This window comes from Balaenoptera acutorostrata, chromosome 8, assembly GCF_949987535.1.
Source record: "Balaenoptera acutorostrata chromosome 8, mBalAcu1.1, whole genome shotgun sequence".
In the NCBI taxonomy this organism is placed as follows: Eukaryota; Metazoa; Chordata; class Mammalia; order Artiodactyla; family Balaenopteridae; genus Balaenoptera; species Balaenoptera acutorostrata.
Window position 1 is genome coordinate 7071176 of NC_080071.1, and position 24982 is coordinate 7096157.

The 24982-nt window shown below is 38.3% G+C and overlaps 1 protein-coding gene across 9 annotated transcripts in view; it reads right to left on the bottom strand.

The window, feature by feature from the left end:
• Positions 1-533: 533 nt before the first annotated feature.
• GTDC1 (glycosyltransferase like domain containing 1) overlaps positions 534-24982 on the bottom strand; it is a 424521-nt gene continuing 400072 nt past the window's right edge. For 2 of the 9 annotated variants that reach the window (XM_057551465.1, XM_057551462.1), the window contains 2 exons: positions 10877-10956; positions 8775-9715 (listed from right to left, as the gene is read on the bottom strand). In XM_057551465.1, the coding sequence (XP_057407448.1) occupies positions 10903-10956 (54 nt within the window). In that variant the 3' untranslated portion in view covers positions 8775-9715; positions 10877-10902. Of the gene's footprint in view, positions 1189-4263; positions 4353-8774; positions 9716-10876; positions 10957-13255; positions 13355-22542; positions 22958-24982 lie in introns of those variants that run through there. The other 7 variants (XR_009009061.1, XR_009009060.1, XR_009009059.1 and 4 more) reach the window with 6 other exon arrangements.

Consider the following 24982-nt stretch of genomic DNA (forward strand, 5'->3'; position numbering starts at 1 on the left):
GGATACCATCATATTATTTTCTCCACTCTTGAAAATTTACTCCCTTTAATTTTGTTTTTATTTCCTTCCCTTCTGCCAATTTATTACTTACTATTTTTTCCTTTTGTTATTTCTCAGAGATTCTCTACCATCTTCCTCTCACCTCTTCCCCCTTTTTGCATTATAATAGAAGTGGAGAAGGGAGGAAGTTGTTAAAAATTTAAATGGGGATCTCAAAGGAGCGGAGAAAAAAATAAACATTCAAGAACTTTAGTGATAAAATTCTGATACTATTTTGCCTAAAGGAAGTCAAAATAGTGCCTGTCTAATGTAAATCTGTACAACTTATTTCTTTCTGTCTCTATGCTATAGGCATAATCTAAAATATGGAAACCAGTCATCCAAAAACAATATGGAAAAGTTGCAACTCAAATTAGTTGAGGATGTTTGTTCTTAAAATGGCATAGGCATGGCAAGAATGGTAATAATGGTAGCACTCTTTTGATTAATACTGTTTTAATAAAATTAATAATAGTAATAATGGGATTCTTGTTTCTCACAACATGGAAACTTTTTTTTTTTAGATGAATTTTCTTACATTCAATCAATCAACATTACAAAGTGTTCACACTACGTACAACTTCATAACATCCAGGTCTGCGGTCACCTGTAAAACAGGGGGACCTCCAATCTCTATACTTCTACAGGTGGGCAACCCGAGGGTCTGTCCACAGTGCTTGCTTGCCCAGCCTCCTGCCACGTCCCAGGCTGGGGACCGCTGACCGGCAGGCTTCTGAGTCCTGAGCACAGGCCTGGGCCCTCCTCAGGCCTTCCCGTGAACCACACCTGAGGCTGCTGGGGCAGGGGGCGCTTGCCGAGGCGTGGTCATGTGTGGGCCGGCACCACGGGAGACAGCTGGTCCAGGGGCTCAGAGACCAGGCTCGGGTGAGTAGGCCCCATTCCCTGCGACCGGAAGGATACAGAGCTGAGGTTACAGAATGAGAAGCAGCCTAGGGCATGCAGGATGTGACACTAGTTGCTGTGAGGGACAGAACGGGGACAGAGGCTGAAGACCATCGGGCAGCTGAGGAAGCCGGAGACACAGATACAGTGGGGCACACGGAGGAAGCTGTACCCACACACGTCCTCTCCTTCAGGCAGGTCCGGTGTCGGGGGTCTCATCCTCTGCCCGTCCTTCCCCTCCCGGACCTGGGTGTGGCAGAGCAGAACACACAGGGCTGGTACACAAAGGTGAACACAAGCACGAACATCCCCGTGGCAGGCTTGGGGCTCAGGGGTCGGGAGGAGATGGGAGCTGCAGGACCTCGTCACTCATGACTGACCTCACAGCAACTGTGGGAGATACTGGTTTAGGTAAGCAACAAGGACGTTTGTTTCTGCTTGTTACAGAGGAAGGAAAAAAAGTCAGCAAATATTAAATTCCCAGAAATGTGCCTTATGCAAGAGTAGAGCGTGCATTTGTGTTATTTGAAAATCTCAAGAATCTAATGTACAAAAAAGGGAAATGAACCTGACAAAAGGAAACCCCAAACCTGTGTTTAGGGACTGCTGACACTGCCTGGGGTGCCCAAGAATCCTACAGCTGAAGAAAAGCTCACAATACAGGAGTGACAAGCCACACAAGAAAACAATTTTCCGTAAGAGAGAGTCAGGAGACAAAACAAACATAAAGATTAGTACCCTTAATACCTTAATCTAATAATCTGAAAGACAATACAAAATAAAGATGCTTAAAATGATAAAAAAAGATTTAAAAAAGGAATAACTATAAAAAGAACAGAACATAATGAAAAAAGGAAAGGCAAATTTGAAAAATAAACAGATTAAGCATGCAGAAATGAGAAATTTATTCATTAAAATGAAAATCCTCAATGGATGGGCTAATCAGTAGCTAAAGAGCTCATGCCTGAACTAGAAAACATAGCTAAGAAAATTATCTCCAATTAGTACAGAGAAAAGGAGACCCAATGAAATTTTTTTTAATGCTAGAAGACATGAAGGAAAGAATGAGATGGTCAAACATATATCTAGAAGGAGTTACAGAGGAATGAAATAAATGAAAATAAATCCATACCTGGACACATCATAGTTAAAATAGATAATAATAAAGTTACAAAGACAGGCATATTAAAGGCAACTAGAAAGAAAACTCAGATTACCTAAAGAACAGCAATTAGGCTAAAGCAGAGATTTCATCAATAAAAATAGAGTCAGCAGGAAATGGAATAATATCTTCAAAGTGCTATGGGAAAAAAACAACTGTCGACTTAGATTTTTATACCCACATCAATTATAATTAAAGATTAAGGATGTGATCAAAAGAGTTAGGATTTTTTAAAAAATAAAAACTGATAGAGTTTACTATCCTCAGATTTCTTACTGAAAGAACAACCAAAGGATGTACATCTGTAAAAAGAACATTGACTTAGAATAAAGGAGAGGTACAAAAGGTGGTGCTCAAAGAAACTGGTAAATATGTGTGTAAGTCTAAGTAAATATTGAGGTAAAATACAGTGACTTAGTTTAGGGGATAAAAACAAAGGGGAAGTAAAATAATATACTGATGGTAGAAGAGTGTAGTGTTTGGAAACTAAAACAAATAGGTCAAGTGTGCTTGTTAAAAACTTGTGAGCACCACTGAAGAAGTAGAATATATAACTCCCATTTAATAACAGCAACAACAAAAAAGAAAAAGCAATTAATCTAAATAAGAATAGGAAAAAAATGACAAAATGAAACAGGGTAAATAGAAATCATAAACACAATTAAAGTAAATCTCTCTCTTTATGTATATACACACATTCTCTTGGTTTAGTTTCTCTGGAGAACCCTAAGAGAGCAGGATTGAAGGCTCATAAAGATAGTGACCTCTGGTAAGAAAATGCATTGTGTTCAACATAATGAGAGACAATTAGAATTGAAACTAACTAGTCGATCTAAGAAATGAGTGGCAAGACTAAGAATACCTTAATAAATAAACATGAGATGGCTTTGAGTTGGCACATGAAATATCAGTCAATCATAAGAAAGACTCCCTTATATCTAAAGCTAGCATTTCCAGTGAAATAAAAAACAAGTAGAATGGCTTAGTATAATTTTAGCTAGAGAAAGGGATGAGAAACTTATTTTTATTCAGCATCTACTAGATGTCAGGCAATTTATGTACATAAAATGATCACTTAATTATCAATGAATTTCACAATATTTAATTATCACAATATAATTCATCACATCTAATTATCACAGTATCCTGCCAAGTCAGACCCTGAGCTTTAAGGAAATCAAGTCACTTGTCGATGGTTACTTGGAAAGCAACTAATTGTTGGGGCTGGTAAGTCTGAAATCTGCAGGGCAGGTGGCAGGCTGGAGACCCAGGAAGAATTAATGCTGCATCTTGAGTCGGAAGGCAGTCTGGAGGTAAAATTCCTTCTTTCTAGGGGGACCTCAGTATTTTCTCTTAAGGCTTTCAGCTGATTGGATGAGGACCAACCACATTATGGAGAGTAATCTGCTTTACTCAAAGTCTACTAATTTAAATATTCATCACATCTAAAAAATATCTTCACAGGAACATCTAACCTGATGTTTGACCAACTCTTGGTTCCCCAGCCTAGCCAAGCTGACATATACAATTAACCATCACACCAGGCCACGGCAATCAAATGAGATCAGCCCTGTACCTTAAGGCTCCTGTCTTCTGTCAGGGCAAGGGTCTCTGAGGTGGCTTGGAGAAAGAGCTCCTCACCACGGGCATGACCACATGCCAGCTGATCTGCAAGCCAGTCTCAGAGGCGTGTGAATGTGAGGCATCAGGGAAGGCCAGTGAGGAGAGAGGTTCAGAGGCCTCCATTCAGGAAGAAGGCAGTGAGCTGAGACCACACAGCAAAGGAAGCTGTGATTGGTCAGAAGTCTGAGGGAGAAATGAGGCTGGGGTGAGAATGTGTGTGTGAGAAGCAGCAAGAGAAGTACAATCAGGGCCAGAGAATGTCATGAGGATGGCAACACTCCACAATAAAAACACTGGCTATTAAAGAAACAAAAAGATAACTGAATCTCTAGAGGTACACTCATGATATTTCGGTTCTCAGCTGAGTCGTAAATGTGCAGTTGTGGTTATCCTTGAACAATTCTCCAAAACTCCGAGACTTATGACTGTAAGATTACCATTCTTCCATGTTGTCATGTGTTGTCTTAGTCTGTTCAGAAGGCTATAACATAATACCATAGACAGGGTAACATAAATAATAGGAATTTATTTCTCACCGTTCCGGAGGCTGGATGTCCAAGATCAGGGTGTCATCATGGGCAGGTTCTGGTGAAGGCTTGTTTCCCGGTTCCAGCTGAGTCCTCACCTGTGGAAGGGGAGCTCTCTGGGGTCTCTCTTATGTGGACACTAATTCCATTCATGAGTGCTCAACTTTTATAATTGAAGGCCCTCCCTCCTTACACCATTACTTGGGGCATTAGGATTTCAACATATGCTTTGGCGAGGGGGTGGGGAGGGGATGGGGGATGGGGGAAGAGCATAAAGCAAACATTCAGATCATAGCATATGTCTTTATATGGGGCCAATGAGCCAGATTTTCTGGCTGCAGAGCTTGGCTTGTTCCTTCCCCCCCACCTACTAATCTGGGGCAACTATTTTGACAATTTAAGCCCCAGTTTTCATACCTGTAAAATGAAAATAATATCACCTACATTAAGGTTGCAGTGAAAATTAAATAAGATAATCAATACATCTAAAGCAGTTAACATTTTGCTTGGCCAATAATAAGTGTTTAATGAATGTTAGCTGTTATCAGTTCTATCCATCTCCTCCATCAGAACCATGTTGAAAAGTTAAGCTCTGGCCACTCACTACAAATGCCTCTTGTTTTTGCATATGTTTATGATGGGTTTTTAAGTTATGTATATGTGAGTATATTTCTATTTCATTTGTGTTTGTGGAGCACCCATTAAATTTAAGAACATATAATGCCTTTCAAACTTCCCATAATGTCTCACAATTCCTAGTGACTTTTATTAAATTTAACAAGCATTTATTGAGAACATACTATGTTCAGGGTCCCACACCAGGTGCTATTCACTACAGTGGACGAAACGAATGTGTTTGTCATTAAGAAAGCTTTGCATAAAGTTTTTATATAAAGTCTCAGCACTGAATTGAGAATGTAATAATATGAATCTGGAAGCCATACAACTGGGTGTCTATCCGGGAGGGGCACATACTGCAAAGACAAGCTCAAGGTTCAGCGAGTCATATTCAGTTTTCAACGTTTACGAAATGCCTGCTCTGTGCAAGCAGGACAATCCTTAGCTTCAAAGGTGTTAGAAGATGACTTACCTTAAAGATGTGTGCTTTGTTTATTTGCTTTTGTTTTGGGAGGTGATCTATGATTGTAAATTTTTATTAAATCCTAGCAGCATTCTTGACACTAAACAAACACAGTGAGTTGCTAATCATAGCACGGGTCATTTATTTTCTGTTTTGGGTCACTTCTTTTCTCTATTGAAGGAAAAGAACATGACAGCTCTCTGTTAATAATGCCAAACTCAAAAATCCATTTTCTTTTTAAAATCTGAGTATCATGTTCCTTTAACCACACCTCATTTTTAAACCTGGTATTCACTTCTGTCCATATTTTTCAAGATCCTACTTAGTAAATAAGACACGCTACTAGAAGGAATCGAGAGGTAAAAGGAAGCCTGAGCCACCATCACCAGTTTCTATGAGCAGGAGGTAGATTATGCTTTCAGAGTTGCTATGTACATTCTCCCTTGGCTCTCCTTCCCCACTGAACCCGAAGAGCAAAACAATACATCTCCCCATGAATATATTATCAGCACTAACTTGACAGTCTCGCTGTTGACAATATTGGTTGTACTTCACTTCACTTTCCTCCTGTGGTCGAAAACCAGATCCAGCCCCCCTGGGCCCTTCCTGGGGCTGTACAGCAGCTGAAGGGCCAACTGCCAATGGGTCTGGAACAGGCTTTCTAACCTCGGCACCTGACTTCCTGGCTGCCTCCATTTCAGGTCTCATTGGTTGATGCGGCAGCTGTGATTCTGACAACGAGCTTGGTGTTGGGTCAAGTTTTTGTTTGGCTGACTTATTCCCATAGATGCCATTTTCCTTGACTCACCCTTGACTACTGAGAATACTCTTTATTACCTTTTAAAATCATGTGATATCCATAAGCAAAAATTGGGATTAACATTTTTGAAAGCATTACCCATGACTGATTTTTTTTTTCAATGCTGAAATGCAAGACGTAAAGCTAGAGCCAGCCCAATCCTGCCTTTAGCACAGTGGTGTATCAAGTATCATTTGTAACTTCAGAATAAAATGCACAGATCTTTTTTCCTGATCTTAGGAACCTGGATGCAATGTCCACGCATGGAAGCAGTTTACAAATGCAAAAGTAGGAAGCGTTTTTATGTATTAGAAACATTGTGACAGTCCTCCTTTAAAAGAATAAATAATTGTGTTCTAATATAAAGAATGCGGAATAAAAATATGTATAACTCTATTGATAAAACAGGACTTTTATTCAATAGTTATAAGACAAGTCACTTGCAGAACTTGCTTACACAAGGAAAAAAGTCTCGGTGGTGTAGCTTTCTTTACCGTAGAACACCATCCTCCCCCAAAACACACTGCAATAATTAATGTCCGTAGTAGAAAAATTCTATGTGATATAATTTATTTATGCTTTGTTTAAAAAATGCCAAATTGAATGCCAGCACTTGAGATCTTGAAATAATGCTGCATATGTTGATACAATAATTTATTAATTTTATTGATTCTCCTGCTTATATGTTGATATTTTAAAGAACTGTATTGTTTTTATTACACAAATTTATAAGATATCTAAATATTAAAGAAATATATAAAGTAGAAAATAAAAGTCTAACCACAGACATTTTAATATAAGCAGCCTGGTGAATAGTCCTTCAAACTTTTCTCTCCATATTCTAATGTATACAGACATAATTTTTACCAAACTCTATCTAATATTTCTTAGACTTTTTTTCATTTCATGATTTCTAAAACTATCTCATTCTTTGAATACACACATATTAGTGGGTTATATGAGTATTATATAAAATATACAATTATTAGTGTGTTAAGTTCATGGCTTTGCAGCCAAATGTCTTGGTTGAGTTTGAATCCTAGCTTCACTATTAGTAATGCTCTGACTTTGACAAGTCGCTTGTTTTCTCTGTAATCCACTTTCTAAACTTGTAAGGTGTGATATGAACAATACCTCCCTGAAATGGTTGTCACGCAGGATGAGGAGCTACTGCTTGGCCCTGGTGGGCACGCCACCACGACAGTGCTGCTACCGTGGTTGTGTGATATCTTCTTAGCAACCTCATGTTGGTGGACATTTAGAGTGATGACAATTTTTATTCTCATACATCACACACTAGTGGACTTCTAAGTACAATGTTGGGAGTATTTCTAAAGGCTGTATTTTGGAAGTACAGTTTTCTAATCAAAGGTGATACACATCTTTTAAATGATAGATATTGCAGAGTAATCATCCCCCAAATTCTAACTACTCACACTGTGAATAAAAGTGAATGAGAATAAATCTGGGATCATGAGAAATATTTTATTAAATCTCTTATCTATGCAATAAAAATGCATAGTTTTTTTTTTTTTTACAAAGAAGCAGGGGATTACTGTAACACAACATAAGTAACACTTGTATTATCCATAAAAATCTTTTTTTCCCAGAATTCCCATGATTCTCACAGTTCTGCACGTCTTTGAGCCCCTCTTTGTCCAGAGAAAGAATTCATAGCATCTTGTCTTCCTATAATCAGTTATTATTAACTGCAGAACATAAGAGTCCATCAGGCAGCTACTCATAAATATCTACCAATCAGATGTGTAACAAATGCTTATGAAAATTAATAAGTCGAGAAATGGAACAATTATGTCATATTCTACAGGTGTGGTAACAGTGTTTCTGAAACCCAGACTGAACATAGCCTGACCGCTCTACCACATATTCAGAACTGAGATGGTTCCAGGCTACTTTTCTGTAGTTACACCAGAGCACAAAGAGGACAAAAAACATACTGATAGCAAGTGCCTCTGATGTCTGGTAATAGATGGTACATGTGTGGTGTGAGAGAGTATGCCCTCAAGCAGTGAGCACTGAATGGCAAATATTTTACAGCTTCTGGAAATACTTATACATTTCTTTCTAGTCCTTTGGCATATAGCTAATTTGAGGCTTTGTCAGGGATCATAACATCTGATGCAATGACAGTAATATCCATCTCTATCAAGACACAGTCCAAAATTTTTTTTTGAATAATAAAGAGGTTTGACACCACATTAATAGAAGGGTAAAGATAAATATTTACACAGGAGAAGTGGTCCATAGGCAAATCTGTTCTCACACACAGCTGCAAATATTGTGTTCTTTACAAAGTTGTATTTGCCTTCTGTGTTCTGTGTTGTTTACATGCCCTAAAACCTTTGCACAATGGAGTTTTAAGATAAAATACATAAAAATATTTAAATATTATCATTGAGAATTTTATTTCACCCTTTCTAAAAATAGGTTAATCTGTGGCATTGATATTTTTCAACTTCAAATGAAATTTTTTTCAAAAATTGGGAATTTGGAGCCAAATAAAAAATTAATGCATTTATATTTTAAAAAGAGTTAACCAAGAACAATATTTGCGTTATATAGTTTTATATTTAACCTGTTTTAAACATAATTTTCTAACTTACCTTCATTTTATTTTATTTTATTTTTTACCTTCTCTTAATTCTAAACTACAATTTTTCTATAAGAATAGAAGCCTAATTCTTTGGAAATAGTGTTCAGTTGGCATAATTGGTATTATAGAGTTTTAAAGTATATTATAGAATATTCTGGCACTAGACACTAAATTGAAATTTTAAAGAAAATGTTGGAAATAGCTGTAAGGGGGAAAAAAGTAGCCTTTTAAATCTAATTTGTTATGCACCGCAGTAGGGTAATGGATGCAATGAAAGTTCTTTTATTGAGTTCCCATGTCCAAAAGGTATTTAGGTAGCAAAGGATGTTAAGCAGACCCCCTGCAATCCGCCTTTAACTGAAGATAGCAGGAAATAAGGTATATAGGTCTGTGTCCTCCTGGTTTTTATTTCCTCGGGAGTACAACTCATGCAAAGGACACCTTAGGCTGCTTAGCCGATCACAAAGGGTGCACTAGACCCCCTCGCCAGCTGCCTGAATAGCGTGATCTGAAGGGTGGCTGAAACCATACTGGGAGTTCAGTCCTTCAGGTGGGTCTTTTCAAATTCCAATAGTGAGAAGTTCCTGGAGAATTGGTAAGGATTTCACTAGTCCCCAGCAGGTTTAAGATCAAAAGCTTTGGTTAAATAAAAGCCTGTTGGGAAATCTTAAAACCTCTTTGTGATGTAACTTTAAAAAGTCAGTACAAAGAACCCTTAGACTGAAGCCGTAACAGCATGAACAAAGAGTATATCAAAACTGATTCCATTAAGGGAAAGAGGACATACAAATTCACTTAATTTAAAGAGCAATCCAGTTATAGATTTAGACCATATAAGTTCTATATAATAGAACTTAGATCATACCATCGAGTCCATTTAGAGGATGTGCTCATTTCTTCTTACATATGCCAGACTTCATTCTTGGTCGTTCAGATATGCTTTTTAAACAACTTATATATTCATTTGCTGAAAGGAGAAAGAGTGGTGTGCATTTAAACTCATTCCTCAAGAAGATACTTTCAAAACAAATTAAAATTAAACTTGATGGGGACCCATCAGTCAGTTGGTTATCTCTTTTTCATGGTGTCAAACTGCTAATTGGCCATCCTCCTTAAAATAATAAACCTTCAATTGATATTGATTAGTAGGTCATTAATGAATGCATTAATTCTAATGTAATTTTTATAATTAATACCAATCCATTCTTTGGCAAGTCACACACTTTTACTAACTGAACTCATCAGTTAATATTTTAACGGAAATATTTTGCTTGGTCAACACCACCCTAAAAAAACCTTTATTTGATTTTAATGTCTGAACTTTGCAATTTGTTTGGAATCTTTCAAAACATATTCATGTACTTGATGTCTCTCACATTTTCACATCAGGCATGTGAGATGGGTAGGTTAAGCATTGTTTTCCTTTTGGTTTTTAATAAATAGGGATACTGAAGCACACTTGGAGGATAGATAGTGTGCTCTCCACTGCACAGTCATTTAGAGAAAGCTTGGACCAGGCCCTATAGCTCCCAATTTCAAGCCTACACACTTATCAACTGAGCAATGTCTCTCAGACTTCAGAATGTAATTACAGCTTATGTTAAAAAATAAAGTGAGGCATATTAAAATTTTTAAGATTCTACTTGAACAAAAACTGATTCGAATTAAGTAGCATTCAATTTAGCATATAGAAAGGACCTCTGAGGAGCTGTACAAAATGAAAGACTTTTGTAGACAAAAGGGAGTAGGAATAAAGAAGTTATACTAGGCCAGAAAGTGCGTTGGTTATTGCAAGGTTATTTTCCTTTAGGGGATGGCAGGGAGCTACCAGGCAGATTATGTAACTAATAATCTGGAGATTATCAGTTATTATTAGCTAATCTGGAGATTCCTGATTGACTGGTTTAAGATTCCATTTCTGGGAGAGCCAAAACTGTAATTAAGTCTCAGTTTGGTGATGTGGGGCTTAGCATATGTGATCTCATTTAGGGCCTGTTGTCTTGTTTTTAACACCTAAGTCGCACACGGTGGGATTCATCCCAAAGAACTCTTTTTCAAGTGTGGTCAGTATTGACCATGAATATCCTAAAATTCTCATAGTGATAGATGGAGAAACTGATCCTTCTACCATATTCAGTTTTTTTCTTCTCTTCTTCACTCATGTCTTCTTTTACTTCTCTTCGTCGTCTGTTCTTCTATCTGTGTCATCTGATTAATGATAGGAAAATAAAGAAAGGAAAGTGGCAGATTAAGTCAATCACTGTGGGTAAAGTATAAAAATCTTTGGGGCAAGTCCTCCTTGAATGAACCACCCCAATGAGTTTTCCCCCCAGCTACCTGAAGTCCCTTAAAAAAATATGAACAAAGATCTCAACTGAACTGACTAGCTCTACTGAAAGCAAGCAGACAATACGTTTTTGAGGGTTCTGCATTCTTACAGAGTCTCCACTGAAACAGCTGAGCCAGAAGCCCACCTTTCCCAGGTGTGCAGTCAGATTTTGGTCTGTTTTAAGCTGTTTAACGAGCTCCTATTCGTGTCGGTCCTGATGGAAGGTTCACTCAGGTAGGCGCTCTACCGAACAATTAGCCCTTTGTGATCAATAAAAAACTTCAAATCAGTAATGAAAGGAGGGCATGGTTACTAAATCTCTGATTCCCAAATATGCTTATGTGAGTGTATTTACATATATATTCTGTATGGATTACATATGTGTTCAAACAAATACAGTTCATCTCTGAGGTGTTGTTAGGATATAAACATTCTGCTCGAACACTGGCTCCGTGCTCAGGGGCACTATGTGAACTAACTAGCTTATCTTGATGCTCTGGATACTTTCAAAGACACCCTAAGACCTTGCTATGCTTGAAGTTATTGCTTACTTGTGGAGTGCTTTAAATTTTTAAATCCATTCCAACGTGCCACTGCATATTCTTGTATTGGAACTCTAGTCTTGAATTCCAAAAAAATTCAAAACCCACTACTCTAGCAAATGAATAACTTGAACATAAAGGTATTCTTTGAACACTGGGCACACCATCATCAAGATTCTGGACACTAAAGAGATTATTTTAAAAGTGTATGTTATAGAATCAGTCTCAAGACATTTATACTTTTGTAGTGGAAGAAATACCTGCAGAGATGACGCACAAATTCATGAATTGTTCCATAATTTTAAATTGATCGCTCCCTCCTCCTCCCCACCTTATCTTACATCTGCTCTAACGGAGCATTTACACTCTTTATTTCATGTGAAATTTCACATGTCTTTTTCATTAGAGTCAGAGACTCTTGTTTATTATTGTTAATTCAGTGACTATCACAGGACACATGATAGGTGCTTAATAAATGTTAGCTGAGCTAATGAATGAAAACTAGATGAGCACCTGGAGGAAAGAAGAAACAGATGATTATGGGTTGATTTTTTTTTCAGTGCCCAAAACAGAAAAAGCAAAAATTAATGTCTAGAATTTTTTCAAAGTGAAAATAGCTATCTTTTCTGACTGATAAATAATACATGCCCACTGGAAAATATTCAAATATCTCACTATAATTCCTCTATTAGAGAAAACCAGTTGTTATGATTTGGTGTACGTATATATCTCTCAGGTGTTAATCCATGCATGTACAAGGTTGACTTCAAAAAAAAAAATTGGAACCATAGTATATATACCCTTTTGTTCACTGACTAGCTTTAAAAATTTAACAGTATATTTCTGATGCCTTTCCATGACACAAGTGTTCCCCTTGAACTGGCTATGGTAGCCTCTATTTTGTATATTTCATCATGTATTTAATTCCACTGACAGACATTTAGGTTGCAGTCAATTTTTATTCTTATAAACAGTGCTTCAATAAACATCTTTTAACATCTTTGCAAGTTCAGATTTATTTTCTTGGCATAAATTCCTAGACGTGAAATGGACTTAAAATGTTAAAGCATGTTGTTAAATTATTCTAGAAAAAAAGGTCATGCCAATTTATACTCCCACCAACTGTGTATAAGCCATTTTCTCTATCGCCTTGCCTGGATGTAACTCATTTAGAAATCCTTGTTAACCTAATAAGGAAAGAAGCCTCATTGGTGGTGGTTGTTATTGTTTTCCCATTGTTGTTTTAAATCCTAGACTACTTAGGGACCTTTTAAATAAATCAATTCTTGATAAATCACACATGTCCCACCCATGAAACATGTTCAGTACCAAATTAACTCCCCTCTCCTACTCAACTGGGTTGTCTTCTCTTTGTACCAGCACTAGGTATGAATCAAAGAAACAAGAAGATCTTAATATTAGGTTGAACATACCTAGGAGAGATCTAATATGTACATATAAATCGATGAAATCTCAAAATAAAATGTGTTTGATTATTGACTAAATAGTTTCATCATGGTTCCCTTCTATTAATGTGGATAACTGAGTAAATGATAACATAATTCACAAATTATATAACCCTGTTGCAGGAACAAGTCTTCAGATCATGTCAGCTACTGGTAATAAGACCACCTACCTCTAAGTTTTTTGAAGTCTCTAACGGGATTGTTAGCAATTCTACCACGAAGTCTAGAACTCAAGAAGCTGCTGACATGATGTGGTGGTGTGAAAAAATCTGTGAAACCAGAGAGATGTGTCTAAGAATACAGCACTCACGACATGAATAAAAACCATTTTATATTTCTCTAGTCCCAGTAAGTGTATGTGCCAAACCTTGCCTTGGAAAAAGAAATAGCACCTTTATACTTCAAAGCTTACAACGCTATCCCAAAGAGTAAACACTAGTCAATATTTCTTGCCCATGAATAATGGTAAGGTATTTGCAGGAAGGTCTTAGAGACTTCACGTGTTTCTTTGCGGACTGGGTCAGCTCTTCTGCATAGCTTGCCAATGAGTATGAAGTCTATGTTTTGAAGGCATCAGTGTGAAGAATTGTAGCCCCACTGCACTATTTTACTACTCACCACAAAACTTAGCTGCAGTGAGCTACCGAGTATGTTCACTAAGACACGGTAGTTGTGTTGTCTATTGCTATACAACAAACAAACCCAAAATTTAGTGACTTAAAACCACACACATTTACTATCTCACAGTTTCTGTGGGTTTAGAACCTAGGCACAGCCTAGCAGGGTCCCCTGCTTCAGGGCCTCTCAGGAGGCTATTATCTAGAAGTCAGCTGGTACCACAGTCACATTAGCTGAGGCAGGATCTGCTTCCAAGCTCACATTAGTAGTTGTGATTCAGTTCTTCCTAGTCTATTGGAATGAGAATCTCAGTGCCTTGTTGGCCGTTGGCCAGAGGCTGCTCTCGTTTCCTGGCCACATGGGGCTCTCCAACATGGAAACTTGGTTCCTCAAAGCCAGCCAGAGAGAGACCCTGCTAGCAAGACAGAAGTCATGGTCTTTTATAACCTAATCATGAAAGAGACATCCAATAACTTTGTCCACATTCTATTCATTAAAAGCAAGTCACGGGCTTCCCTGGTGGCGCAGTGGTTAAGAATCTGCCTGCCAACGCAGGGGACACGGGTTCGAGCCCTGGTCTGGGAAGATCCCACATGCCGCGGAGCAACTAAGCCCGTGAGCCACAACTACTGAGCCTGCGCGTCTGGAGCCTGTGCTCCGCAACAAGAGAGGCCGCGATAGTGAGAGGCCCGCGCACCGCGATGAAGAGTGGCCCCCGCTCGCCGCAACTGGAGAAAGCCCTCGCACAGAAACGAAGACCCAACACAGCCAAAAATAAATATAAATAAATAAATTAAAAAAACCCAAAAAACAAAACAAAACAACAACAAAAAAAAGCAAGTCACTAGGTTCAAGGAGAGGTGATTGCACAAGTTAGTGAATACTAGGAGTCAGGGATCATTGGGGGCCACCTTAGGAGGCTGCCTACCACAGCAGGTGTTTCCTCAGTTGATAACAGGAATAGAGGACACTGGGGAAAACTGTAAAGGGGAAGGCCAGGAGACACGGTGGGAGAGGAATTTCTCAGGAAAAGGCTCACAACACTCCAGTGATACATACACTGTCAACAAACAGTTGAATCTGGGGGTGTTAACCACCTTGGGAAAGTGTGTTAAGTCTCAGGTCAAATCAGTATGTACCATGTCAAACCAGTAACTTCTCAAATTATGTATTATTGGGGAAAATTGAAATAATAGTATAACTGGGTGACAATGGCAAATTAATGGATAAGAGAGAAACACCAAGAGGGAAAATATTCCATACCTAAGGTAAAAAAAAGACTGTAATTCTTCTTCCCTCAAAATGTATCTAACAATTAACATTGACAAAATGAAATTAATGACATTCAAAGGACTCTTAATCCGTATTTATTCTATCTAAACATGTACACCTGCCATTTATTTGTCATTTGTCGAGCTTAAATTTTGAGTTTGTCTTGTCAAGACCATAGACCTCGTGATAATTTCATGTTTGCCTTTACTTTGCACCCACCATTCATTTTGATAGGATAGTTGGCTCAAGGCAAGGGTATGTTGGGGACTGTAAAATAAAATAGAGAATATATAGCTTACTGATTTATATGGGGGAAGGGAGCTCATACTCACACTAGGATTTTTTTTTAGCACGGCTGTTCTAGTACGTTGAGCTAATCGGCTGAGTGTTTGCGTGGGTGGGTTATATACACGTTTCTGTGATAACAAAAATGAACAGAGATATAGCAGATAAATTGCCTTAACAGGTTTTGCTTGGTTTTAGTGCAAAAACTTACTAATTAATGCAAGTGTTGCAATCATTTTTATGACATTCCCCAAAGATGGCACTTTAAGGGTTATGCCATATGCTGATTGACAGCGGCCATAATTCCACACAATGAGACTGTATCATATTGTTTGAAGTGAGGTGATATTCATCTCTTGAAACTGATCAAACATATCATTGCATCAAACAGTATTACAATATAATCACGCTGTATATGGAGACTGCCAAGGCTGATCATCATGTTGTACTCTTTTCCCTTGGACTTCTCTAATAGCAGTTGTGACACACCACTGCATCCACATTTTCCTTTAAGAACTCAGAATCTAAGATAGAGAAAAAAAATCTGCATAAAATTGTGGTTTGGTTATGCTGTGTGAGTGTTTGTTTGCAGACTGCTTTAGAATTACAATTTTCCTTCCATAAAGATCTCCCTAAGTATACAAATAAAAACCTGGTAAGGCCAAGATAAAAAGAGAAGATTCCAAACGGGCAGAAAATAATTCAAATGCCTTTTATTTGTCTTTAGTAAACAAGCAAACAGGGAAGAAGTGTCTTTTTAAAAAAATACTTTTTAGTGTCTGAAACTTCCAATGGTATTTCTTCCTAATGTACTGTTTTGCAAAGACACTTGCTTTATCTACTGACTCTGGGGCTATTTCAGCTGCAGATGAAAATGATATTAGAACCTATTCTTCTCCCAGTATTAGTTGCTGCTCATCTTGGAAAGCAGTGCCAGGATGGGCATGAGTAAATGAGGGCAATTTGGCTATTCTCTTAGTGGCATTCTTAGCGGTATGAAATTCTATAACACAGCAGCTTTTAGACTGATATAATTTAGGAATTGCCCTTTTATTATCCATCCATCCAGCCATCCAGCCAGCCATCCAGCCATCCACCTATCTAATAACTTGGGGACTATGTTCAGAATAGTTTACAAGTAAACAGGATGCTAGGATGGGAGCCATCATCTATTCACGCTGACATTCACTAAGAGATGTGTTACCAATTCTGGTCCTCCAGGGTTGATCCATGCAAGTCTCTGAGATGTCACCATCTTATCTGGACCTTACTAATTTGTCTAAGTCAACCCTAACCCTAAGCTGTTAGGTTAAATGTTCTTAGACTTCTGGGCCTATAGCAACTATGTGGTTCTTTCAGAGACTCCGTGGGATATCAGGAACACAGAGGCTCTCTCTGATTGGCTATCTGAACACTCACGGCCATCTCTCTCTTCTACTGCTCCTGCATTGTGGTGGGCACAGGCAACCTGTGAGGCTAGAGGATCTTGGGTTCCCCCAAGATACAAGAGCAGCTAGCTCTCTGCTCCCAGATTCTGCTAACCATGGACATTTCCCCCAGGTCAGGTGCAGGAAGATCAGAGCCAAAGTCCCTTTTCAGAGACACCACCAGTCTTTAAGCTCTGTGCTTTCCTTCTGAACATTTTCTCCTTTTCTTCTCTTCCTTAACCTATAGAGACTTCATTTAATATATGGTGAAATACACTGAATTTTCATCTATTTTTCTCAAATCTTTTGTTTGTGATGTTAATATCATGATTTCAGATCTTTAGGGCATGTCTGATACACAAAGGTCCAGGGTTTTGAAATTCAAAATCTGAGAACTGTCTCTTCGCCTCTCTTTCTGCAGGAGCATCCATTGCTCATGCAAGTAAGGACAAAAGTCCTAGTAGCTGCCCAATGGTGAAGAAGAGTCCCTATGTATCCTCTCTCTCTTGCTTTTTTGTCTTCTACTTCATTAATTTTGTTGTTTGATCCTTTATTTCTTTCCCCTATTTTCTTAGAGTTTAGTTGGCTGGATTTTTTATTTTTTTCTAGTTTGTTGAATAGAATAGTTAGTACTACTTAAGCTACATCACATATTTTTTATTTTGCTATTGGTCGCTTTAAATTTTGAAACAATCAAAAATTCTTTTTTTTTTTCTAGCAAAAAGGCTAGACATACAGTACAAATAGCTTGTTTTTCCTGAATACTTACAAACTGCTGACCAGATGATCCATTAACCCCAAACAATTTAATGTGTGTTTTCTACAAATAAGAACATCCTCCTACTGACTGCAACACAACTAACAAAACCAGGAAATACGTTTTGATACACTCCTGCCCTTTGGTCCACAGACCACATTCCAGTTTCACCAATTGATGCAACAATATTTTTTGTAACAAAAGGATCCACTTCAGAATCACACACTGCATTACTTGTCATGTCTCTTTAGTCTCCTTCAGTCTGGAATATTCTTCAGTCTATGGTGGACTTTCATGACTTTGATGTTTTGAAGATGAGTCCAGTTACTTTGTAGAATTTCCCTCAGTTTAAATTTGCCTGAAGTTTCCTCAGGATTGGATTCAGGTCACAGTATCACAGAAGTGATGCTGTGTTCCTCTCAAAGAAGTAGACCAGGTCATGCATGGTTTCAATAGCTGATGTTCACTGTCACCACTTGATAAAAGTGATGTCTTCCAGGCTCTTCCACCATAAAGTTACTTTCCCCCTTTTGTGGGGAGGTACTCTGAAACCATGTAAATATCCTGTCCCTCATCAAACTTTAACTTCATTCATTCATTCATTCATTCATTGATTTATGCTGGTATGGTCTCTTGGTCTCTTATTTTACTTAATATTGTAAATTCTATGAGTTACTATCATGTTACTATCCATATGAATACTCAAATTATGTCCAATGTGGCTAGTAGGAGTTCAGTTAAGCTGACTTCTAGGCCCTTTTGATATGTGCCCATCATTTTTTTTTTTAACATTTCTTTGGTTTATGGTAGAAGTTCCAGGTTTTTCTTGTACTTTTTCTCTCCCTCAGCCCCAGAATCGGGCATTTCTCTAAAAATTTCCTTTTTTTTTTTCTTAATGGAATATGGTATTTGGAAGCTAAGATCTGGGTGCTATGTATGTTCATTGTTTTTGTAGTATTGCTGCTTCCCATATAGAGCCAGGAATTATATATATGTGTGTACCATATATTTACATTTATATTTATTTCTAGCTATAGAAATTGAAATCTATCTATATTTATCTATAGATATTGAAAACCACGAGTTCATGCTTATACCTCCAATCACATGTTCATTCTAGTTTTCTCCCTTTCTGTATATGTAACCCCTTCTCTAATAGTGAGAAGACAAGCTTCCATAATTCTTCAAATACTTACTTACGCAATCAACCTCACTTTATGCAACCAATCTCCCATCCCTGCTATGATCCCCTCCCACACACAGATGCCTTCCTCTCCCTGCTTGGGCCCTGACTCCCCTGTGTGGAGACCTTCTCGCCCTGTTCAGGCTGATTCCTCATGCTTTTTTGCCTACCATCCTTGACTGGATGTTCTCTTCATCCTCCTTGGACCCTGATATTCTCCAATCTTGCTCTGTCTCACCTAATGGCTTTAGAAATGAATTATTCAGGAAGGGGAAGGAGTACCAGTCAAGTTTTTCCATGTAATGTTTTCCTTATCCTCTTCAATCCAGAGTTGAGTTCGTGGGAAAGTAAGAGAAATCACCAGGGGCCAAAAGAAAGAAGGAACTGAGAGCCCAAGTGGTAACCACATGAACTAACTAGGCAGTATAGGAGCTGGGGTGGACTAGGGTGGGGTTATGTCTCAGAAACCTAGGAGTTTTCATTTTCATTCTCAGAAAGACACAGAAGACAAGACCTTGGAAATTCTGCAGGGAGGTGGGGATTTGAAACTGAACCTTTTACATAAATCCAGGATCATTTAAGGGCTTCCCCTTCCATGAAATGGTAGAGGAGAAATAATCTGCACACTAGCACAAAGAGACAACAAGGAAGGAAGCTACTGAGGCCCGGGTGCAGGGTAGAAAATAAGCCTTTCCAGAGAAATTGTAATCACAGACATGTACCTCAAATGAGCTTCGCGTCAACCACATGGCCCTGAACACTCCATATTGAGATTCAGTGTATTCCCAGCAGAAGCAGACTGAGAAAAAAATATGGTGTAATAAAACCTCATCACAGGCCACACTTGATGCCTCCAGATGAAGCCTATCAAAAATGAGCTCACTGTTCAAAATTACAACACATACAAGGTAACAATCCACCTTGAGAGACACAGGAAAGAGTAAACACAGCAGAATTAAACCCCAAGGAATTTCAGATAATAGAGCTGTAATAGAGAGACTGTAAAATATATAAATTTTAAATGTTTAAAACATTAGAAAAGAAAAATAAAGCATTAAAATATGTGTCTGTGTCCTAATCTCCTCTTCTAAAGGACATCAGTCAGACTGACTTTGGGACTCTCCCTAATGACTTCATTTTGACTTAATTACCACTTTAACACCTTAGCTCCAAATCGTTCTGAGGTACTGGGTGTTAAGGACATCAATATATGAATGTTGGGCTTCCCTGGTAGTGAAGTGGTTAAGAGTCCACCTGCCAACACAGGGGAAACGGGTTCCAGCCCTGGTCCGGGAAGATCCCATATGCTGCAGAGCAACTAAGCCAGTGCACCACAACTACTGAGCCTGCGCTCTAGAGCCCACGTGCCACAGCTACTGAGCCCATGAGCCACAACTACTGAAGCCCGCGGGCCTAGAGCCCATGCTCCGCAACAAGTGATGCCACCGCAGTGAGAAGTCTGCGCACCGCAAGGAAGAGTAGTCCCCGCTCACCGCAACTAGAGAGAGCCCGTGCACAGCAAAAAAGACCCAACTCAACCAAAAAAATTAATTAATTAATTTTAAAAAATATATATGAATTTTGAGGGAGACACAATTCAGCCCATAAAACTGCGGTAAACTGAACCTCACCAACCTCTCTTCTCTTGGCACTTTCCTGTTTCCTCTCTGCTTTCCAGATAATTCTCTGTACTCAATGACCTTCTCTTTCTTGCCTCAAGGGCTTTGCAAAGACTGTTACCTGCACTCAAAATACTTCCCCCCATACTCCCTAAATTTGCTTAGCCAAAAGCTAGGTCTCAGCTTCAATGTCATTTCCTCAGAGAAACATTTCCAGACTCTCAGATCAGATTAGGTCTCTGTGTTTTGTGTTCTTTGCATCATTTTTGTACCACTTCATAATTCTAATTAAATGATTAACCGTATAATTACTGAATTTGCTTGATCCTATGATGCTATGCGTTGTTAGATGCAACATCAATTTCAAAACACTTGTAGAGAAAGGAAAGAAATACTACTCTATTAGTCAGCTATTGCTATAATAATGCTGCATGAAAAACCACTCCAAAATTCAGTGACTTAAAACAACTAGCATTTATTTCTCCCTCATGGGTCTGTGAGTTGATGCAAGTCACTTGTAAAGACTCAGTTTCAGGATTCAGCTCTGAGCTCCAAGCTGCAGGCTGGGTTGGGTTCAGGTCTACTTCATACATGTCCATATGCTTCCAGCCCGTTGTGTTCTCATGGTGAATGACAGATGTTCAAGCAGAGGGAACATGCAACGCCTGTTAAAGCCTCGGCTTGGAAAAGGCACACTGTCACTTCCACCCATTCTATTGGTCAAAGCAAGTCACATGGCCAAGCCCAACATCAATGGGTTGGGGACAGTACCCTGCTTCCTTTAGTGGGAGACACTGCAAAGCCACATGGAAAGGGGCATACATGTATACTGTATAGTTCAAAATAGGGTGGAATTGGGAATAATCACTCGATGCACCATAACTACAGCAAACAGTACGTACATAACTTTTTATTATGTTGACTTACAAAAGATTATTCAAATATGTTTGTTAATACAAAAAAATGCCACTTTATTCTGGGTTAAGAGTAAATCTTCATAGTCAGAGCCCAAAGTATCTTCTGAGTCATTTTTGGTCACCAACCATTATACTCCTCATTCTAGCCACCGGTCCTTCATATAACCGGGGCTCAGGACCTTGACCTCTTTAATGCTTTTGTAAGTTTTAGGCATACAAAAGACCAGGGTTCTCTTTGCATTCTCAATTTGGTTAAGCTCAGAACGTACCCCCCAAATTGATGCTTTTATCATTGGAAATTAAAAACTTTTCATAACAATCAACAAGTAGTTTTGTTTTGTTTGGGTTTTTGTTTTTTTTTTTTACTGCTTATTTATTAAAAAAATTTTTTTATTGAAGTAGCACTGGTTTATATCATTATATAAGTTTCATGTATACAGCCTTACATTTCTACTTCTGTATACACTACAGTGTGCTCACCACCAACAATTTAGTTTCCATCTGTCACCATACAGTTGATCCTCTTTTTCCGTTTCACCCTTTCCCCAACCTTTCCCCTCTGGTAACCACTACTCTGTTCTCTGTAACTACGTGTTTGTTTTTGTTTGGCTTGTTCATTTCTTTTCTTTTTGTTTGTTTTTTATTTTCCACATATGAGTGAAGTCATCCAGTAATTGTCTTTCTCTGTCTGACTTGTTTCACTCAGCATAATACGCTCGAGGTCATCCATGTTATTACAAATGGCAAGGTTTCATCTTTTTTTATGGCTGAGTGGTATTCCATTGTATATATGTACCACATCTTCTTTATCCATTCTTCCATTGATGGACTTTAGGTTGTTTCTATATCCTGGCTATTGTAGATAATGCCACGATGAATGTAGGGGTACATACATGGCTTTGAATTAGTTTTTTTCTAATTCTTTGGTAAATACCCAGAAGTGAGATAGCTGGATTATATGGTAGTTTTAATCTTAATTTTTTGAGGAACTTTCATATTATTCTCCTTAGTGGCTGCACCAATTTACATTCCCACCAACAGTGTAGGAGGGTTCCGTTTCCTCCACATTCTTGCCAACACTTCCACAAGTAGTTTTTGACAGATACTTGACACTTGAATGATAATCTTTCACAACTCATGAACCTCTCTAGCTTGGAAATTCTACAATCTCTTTCTAGTGTCAATTGTACTATCTAGCATGCGACAGGCAACTCATTTGAGTGTGTCCTAAAAACAAAAGGAAATACAAGTTTTATCTCTTGGTGGATATTTTTCCATCTTAGGGTGTCTGCAAAGGAATTGAGTGTTTCTAGGTGACATTTAAGTGCAAGTCTAACATTCCTACAGTGATGAATATTACTTTCATTTATTCTAACTTTGTCTTGTGGCTCTATTTCCATGTTTTTCTGCACATCCATCAATTTTCATTTCAAAGCTACTTGGAGTGTAAGTCTCTGAACAACATTTGAGAAGACAACTACACACTTAAATTTAAGTAAAAATTCAACCCCATATAGCGCTCTAAATAACTCAACTGAGAGGACATTTGATTAACAAGAGATGCAATGTTACCTATATCACATGTTCCTCTGCCCAATAGCTAGAAAGTTTCTTGTAATATGGATTGAAGGAGTCATCCCACTGTAACACTGGAGCAGTCATCTGAAATTATGTCTTGCTCGGTTCTCCTCCATCTCCCACAAGTGCAGGAAAGTGACTCAGGTAGGGTGGACAGTGTCATTTTTACCAGGGTCTGACTTAGATGCTAGATATGATCGATTCTCTCTTCTCAGGCTGTAAAGATCACGTGAAATACCATAAGTCATCTTTCCCACCATACTGAGATAGCCTTCTAGAGAAAGAAAACAATGCAGAGGAGGGACTTAGAATGAGAAAGAGAGACAGAAAGACAGACAGACAGACAGACTGAGCCAGATCCTAGAGGATGGAGTTCTCATAATATCCAAGATCACCTCCTGAAACTTTTTGACACATAAGCCAAATTTTATGCCTGATTAATGTGAGTTGATTTTTGTCACACACAATCAGATAGAGCCCTGGATATTACAAAACAATAACCCACATGAACAACATCATGGTTATAAAAACACACGATAGTGCAGCAACCACAAATAATTTCAGAATAACTCAAGCTCTTCATTTGTTTTCTTGAACATGATGAAGGGAACAGAGAACCTTAAAAATCCCCTTTTGCTTCCCCCATCCAGTGGCTCACGCGCCGCAGCTGCTTCTGCGCCTTTACATCTGTCTTCAAATTCCAGTCTCACATCAAGATAACCTCCTCCCCCAAACTTAACCTTTTCAACTTTTGTTCTCTCTTCCTTTCCTCCCTATTCTCATGCCTAAAGCTTAAAAGACCTTGTCTGTCAAAGCAGGACTCTCAGGGCAGGACTCACTTCAGAGCACAAGAAACCATGCTAGCAAATGAGGGAAGACTGGGAACGTCCATGCACGCTTCATTTTTGTCTCATTGCTCCCCTTTTAAAAATGTTATTAAAAATGTTATAAAAATGCTTAATTTTAAGGTTACACAAATGCGGTTTAACATTTGTTGGTTTGTTTTTCCTTGCTAACCCAATGCCTTCCACATACATATTAGATACCTCATAACAAGTTTTTGAAAAAAAGAAGAAGAAATTAATGACGAGATGAATCTCTGAATGAACAAGAAAGGAATGTATGAATAAATGTAAAAATGAGGCATTAGAGATTTGGGGGGAAATTATTACTGGGAAATTAAAGTCATGATCAATAAATGCTGGACATGTAGAAGATTAAAAAATACAGTTCTAAAATCCAACTCATTCTTTCACGTACATAAAAACAGAACAAAATAAGAAAAGAACTTTAAAAGTAAAAGCAAGTCATATATATATGTATACATATATACATATATATGTATATATATAGAAAGCTATCTACAATTTAAATAATCCCAGTGGTAGCTGTAACCAAGTGTATTAATTAGAATTCTTTGCAAGCCACAGAGAACAAATCTGAGTAAATAAGACATAAATGTATTTATTGGAAGAAGTATGTTTTACTGACCCAACAGTTATCTCCTCCCTCTTATCTTTGTGAACTGCACACTAGTTTTGTTCATAGGTCTAATTATCCCTCACCCATATGGTTCCGAGTTAGGTCTTAACTGAATAGAAGCCATTCCCATCCCTGCTACCAGTTTATGCATATATGAGATGTGTGGGAAATTCTCCTAATGGGCTTCTGGGAAAAGCTTTCCTTAATTGCAGAAAGAGACCCAAGCAAGAAAGAAAAATCCCTTCTCCTGTGTCTGAAAAGAGGGATGTGGTGAAGATGTGATGACTGGATTTCTGTAGCCTTCTTGTGAGCGTAAGAGGATAGCCAACGGGAAGCTAACATATCAGTGGGATGATGCAGCCACTCTACATCCACATTTCTTGCTTCTGATATGATAATTTTCCCAGAGCAACTCAGTTGAGCCAGGTTTTTCTGTTTTTCTGCAACTGACAGAATCCCAGGGATAGAGAACCATATCAAAGGGAGGCTGGACATCTGAGCTTGGGATCGGATGGAGCCCCAGGAGCTGTGGAGGTTAGGAAGCAGAACCCAATAACAGCTGCCTTTTGGTGGAAACAGTCTGGTTGGGCTGCGCTAGGTCAGGTGAACTGGAATTCCAGTGTTGTCTTTTTGTTCCTCTATTCAAAGCAAGTTTCAATTCCTAGGCCTGATTATATTCAGTAAGAAAGAATTAATTCCTCAAATCGGACTTTAGATTCTAATACAAGGTTAGGTAGATGCTGAACAGCCAAAAATATC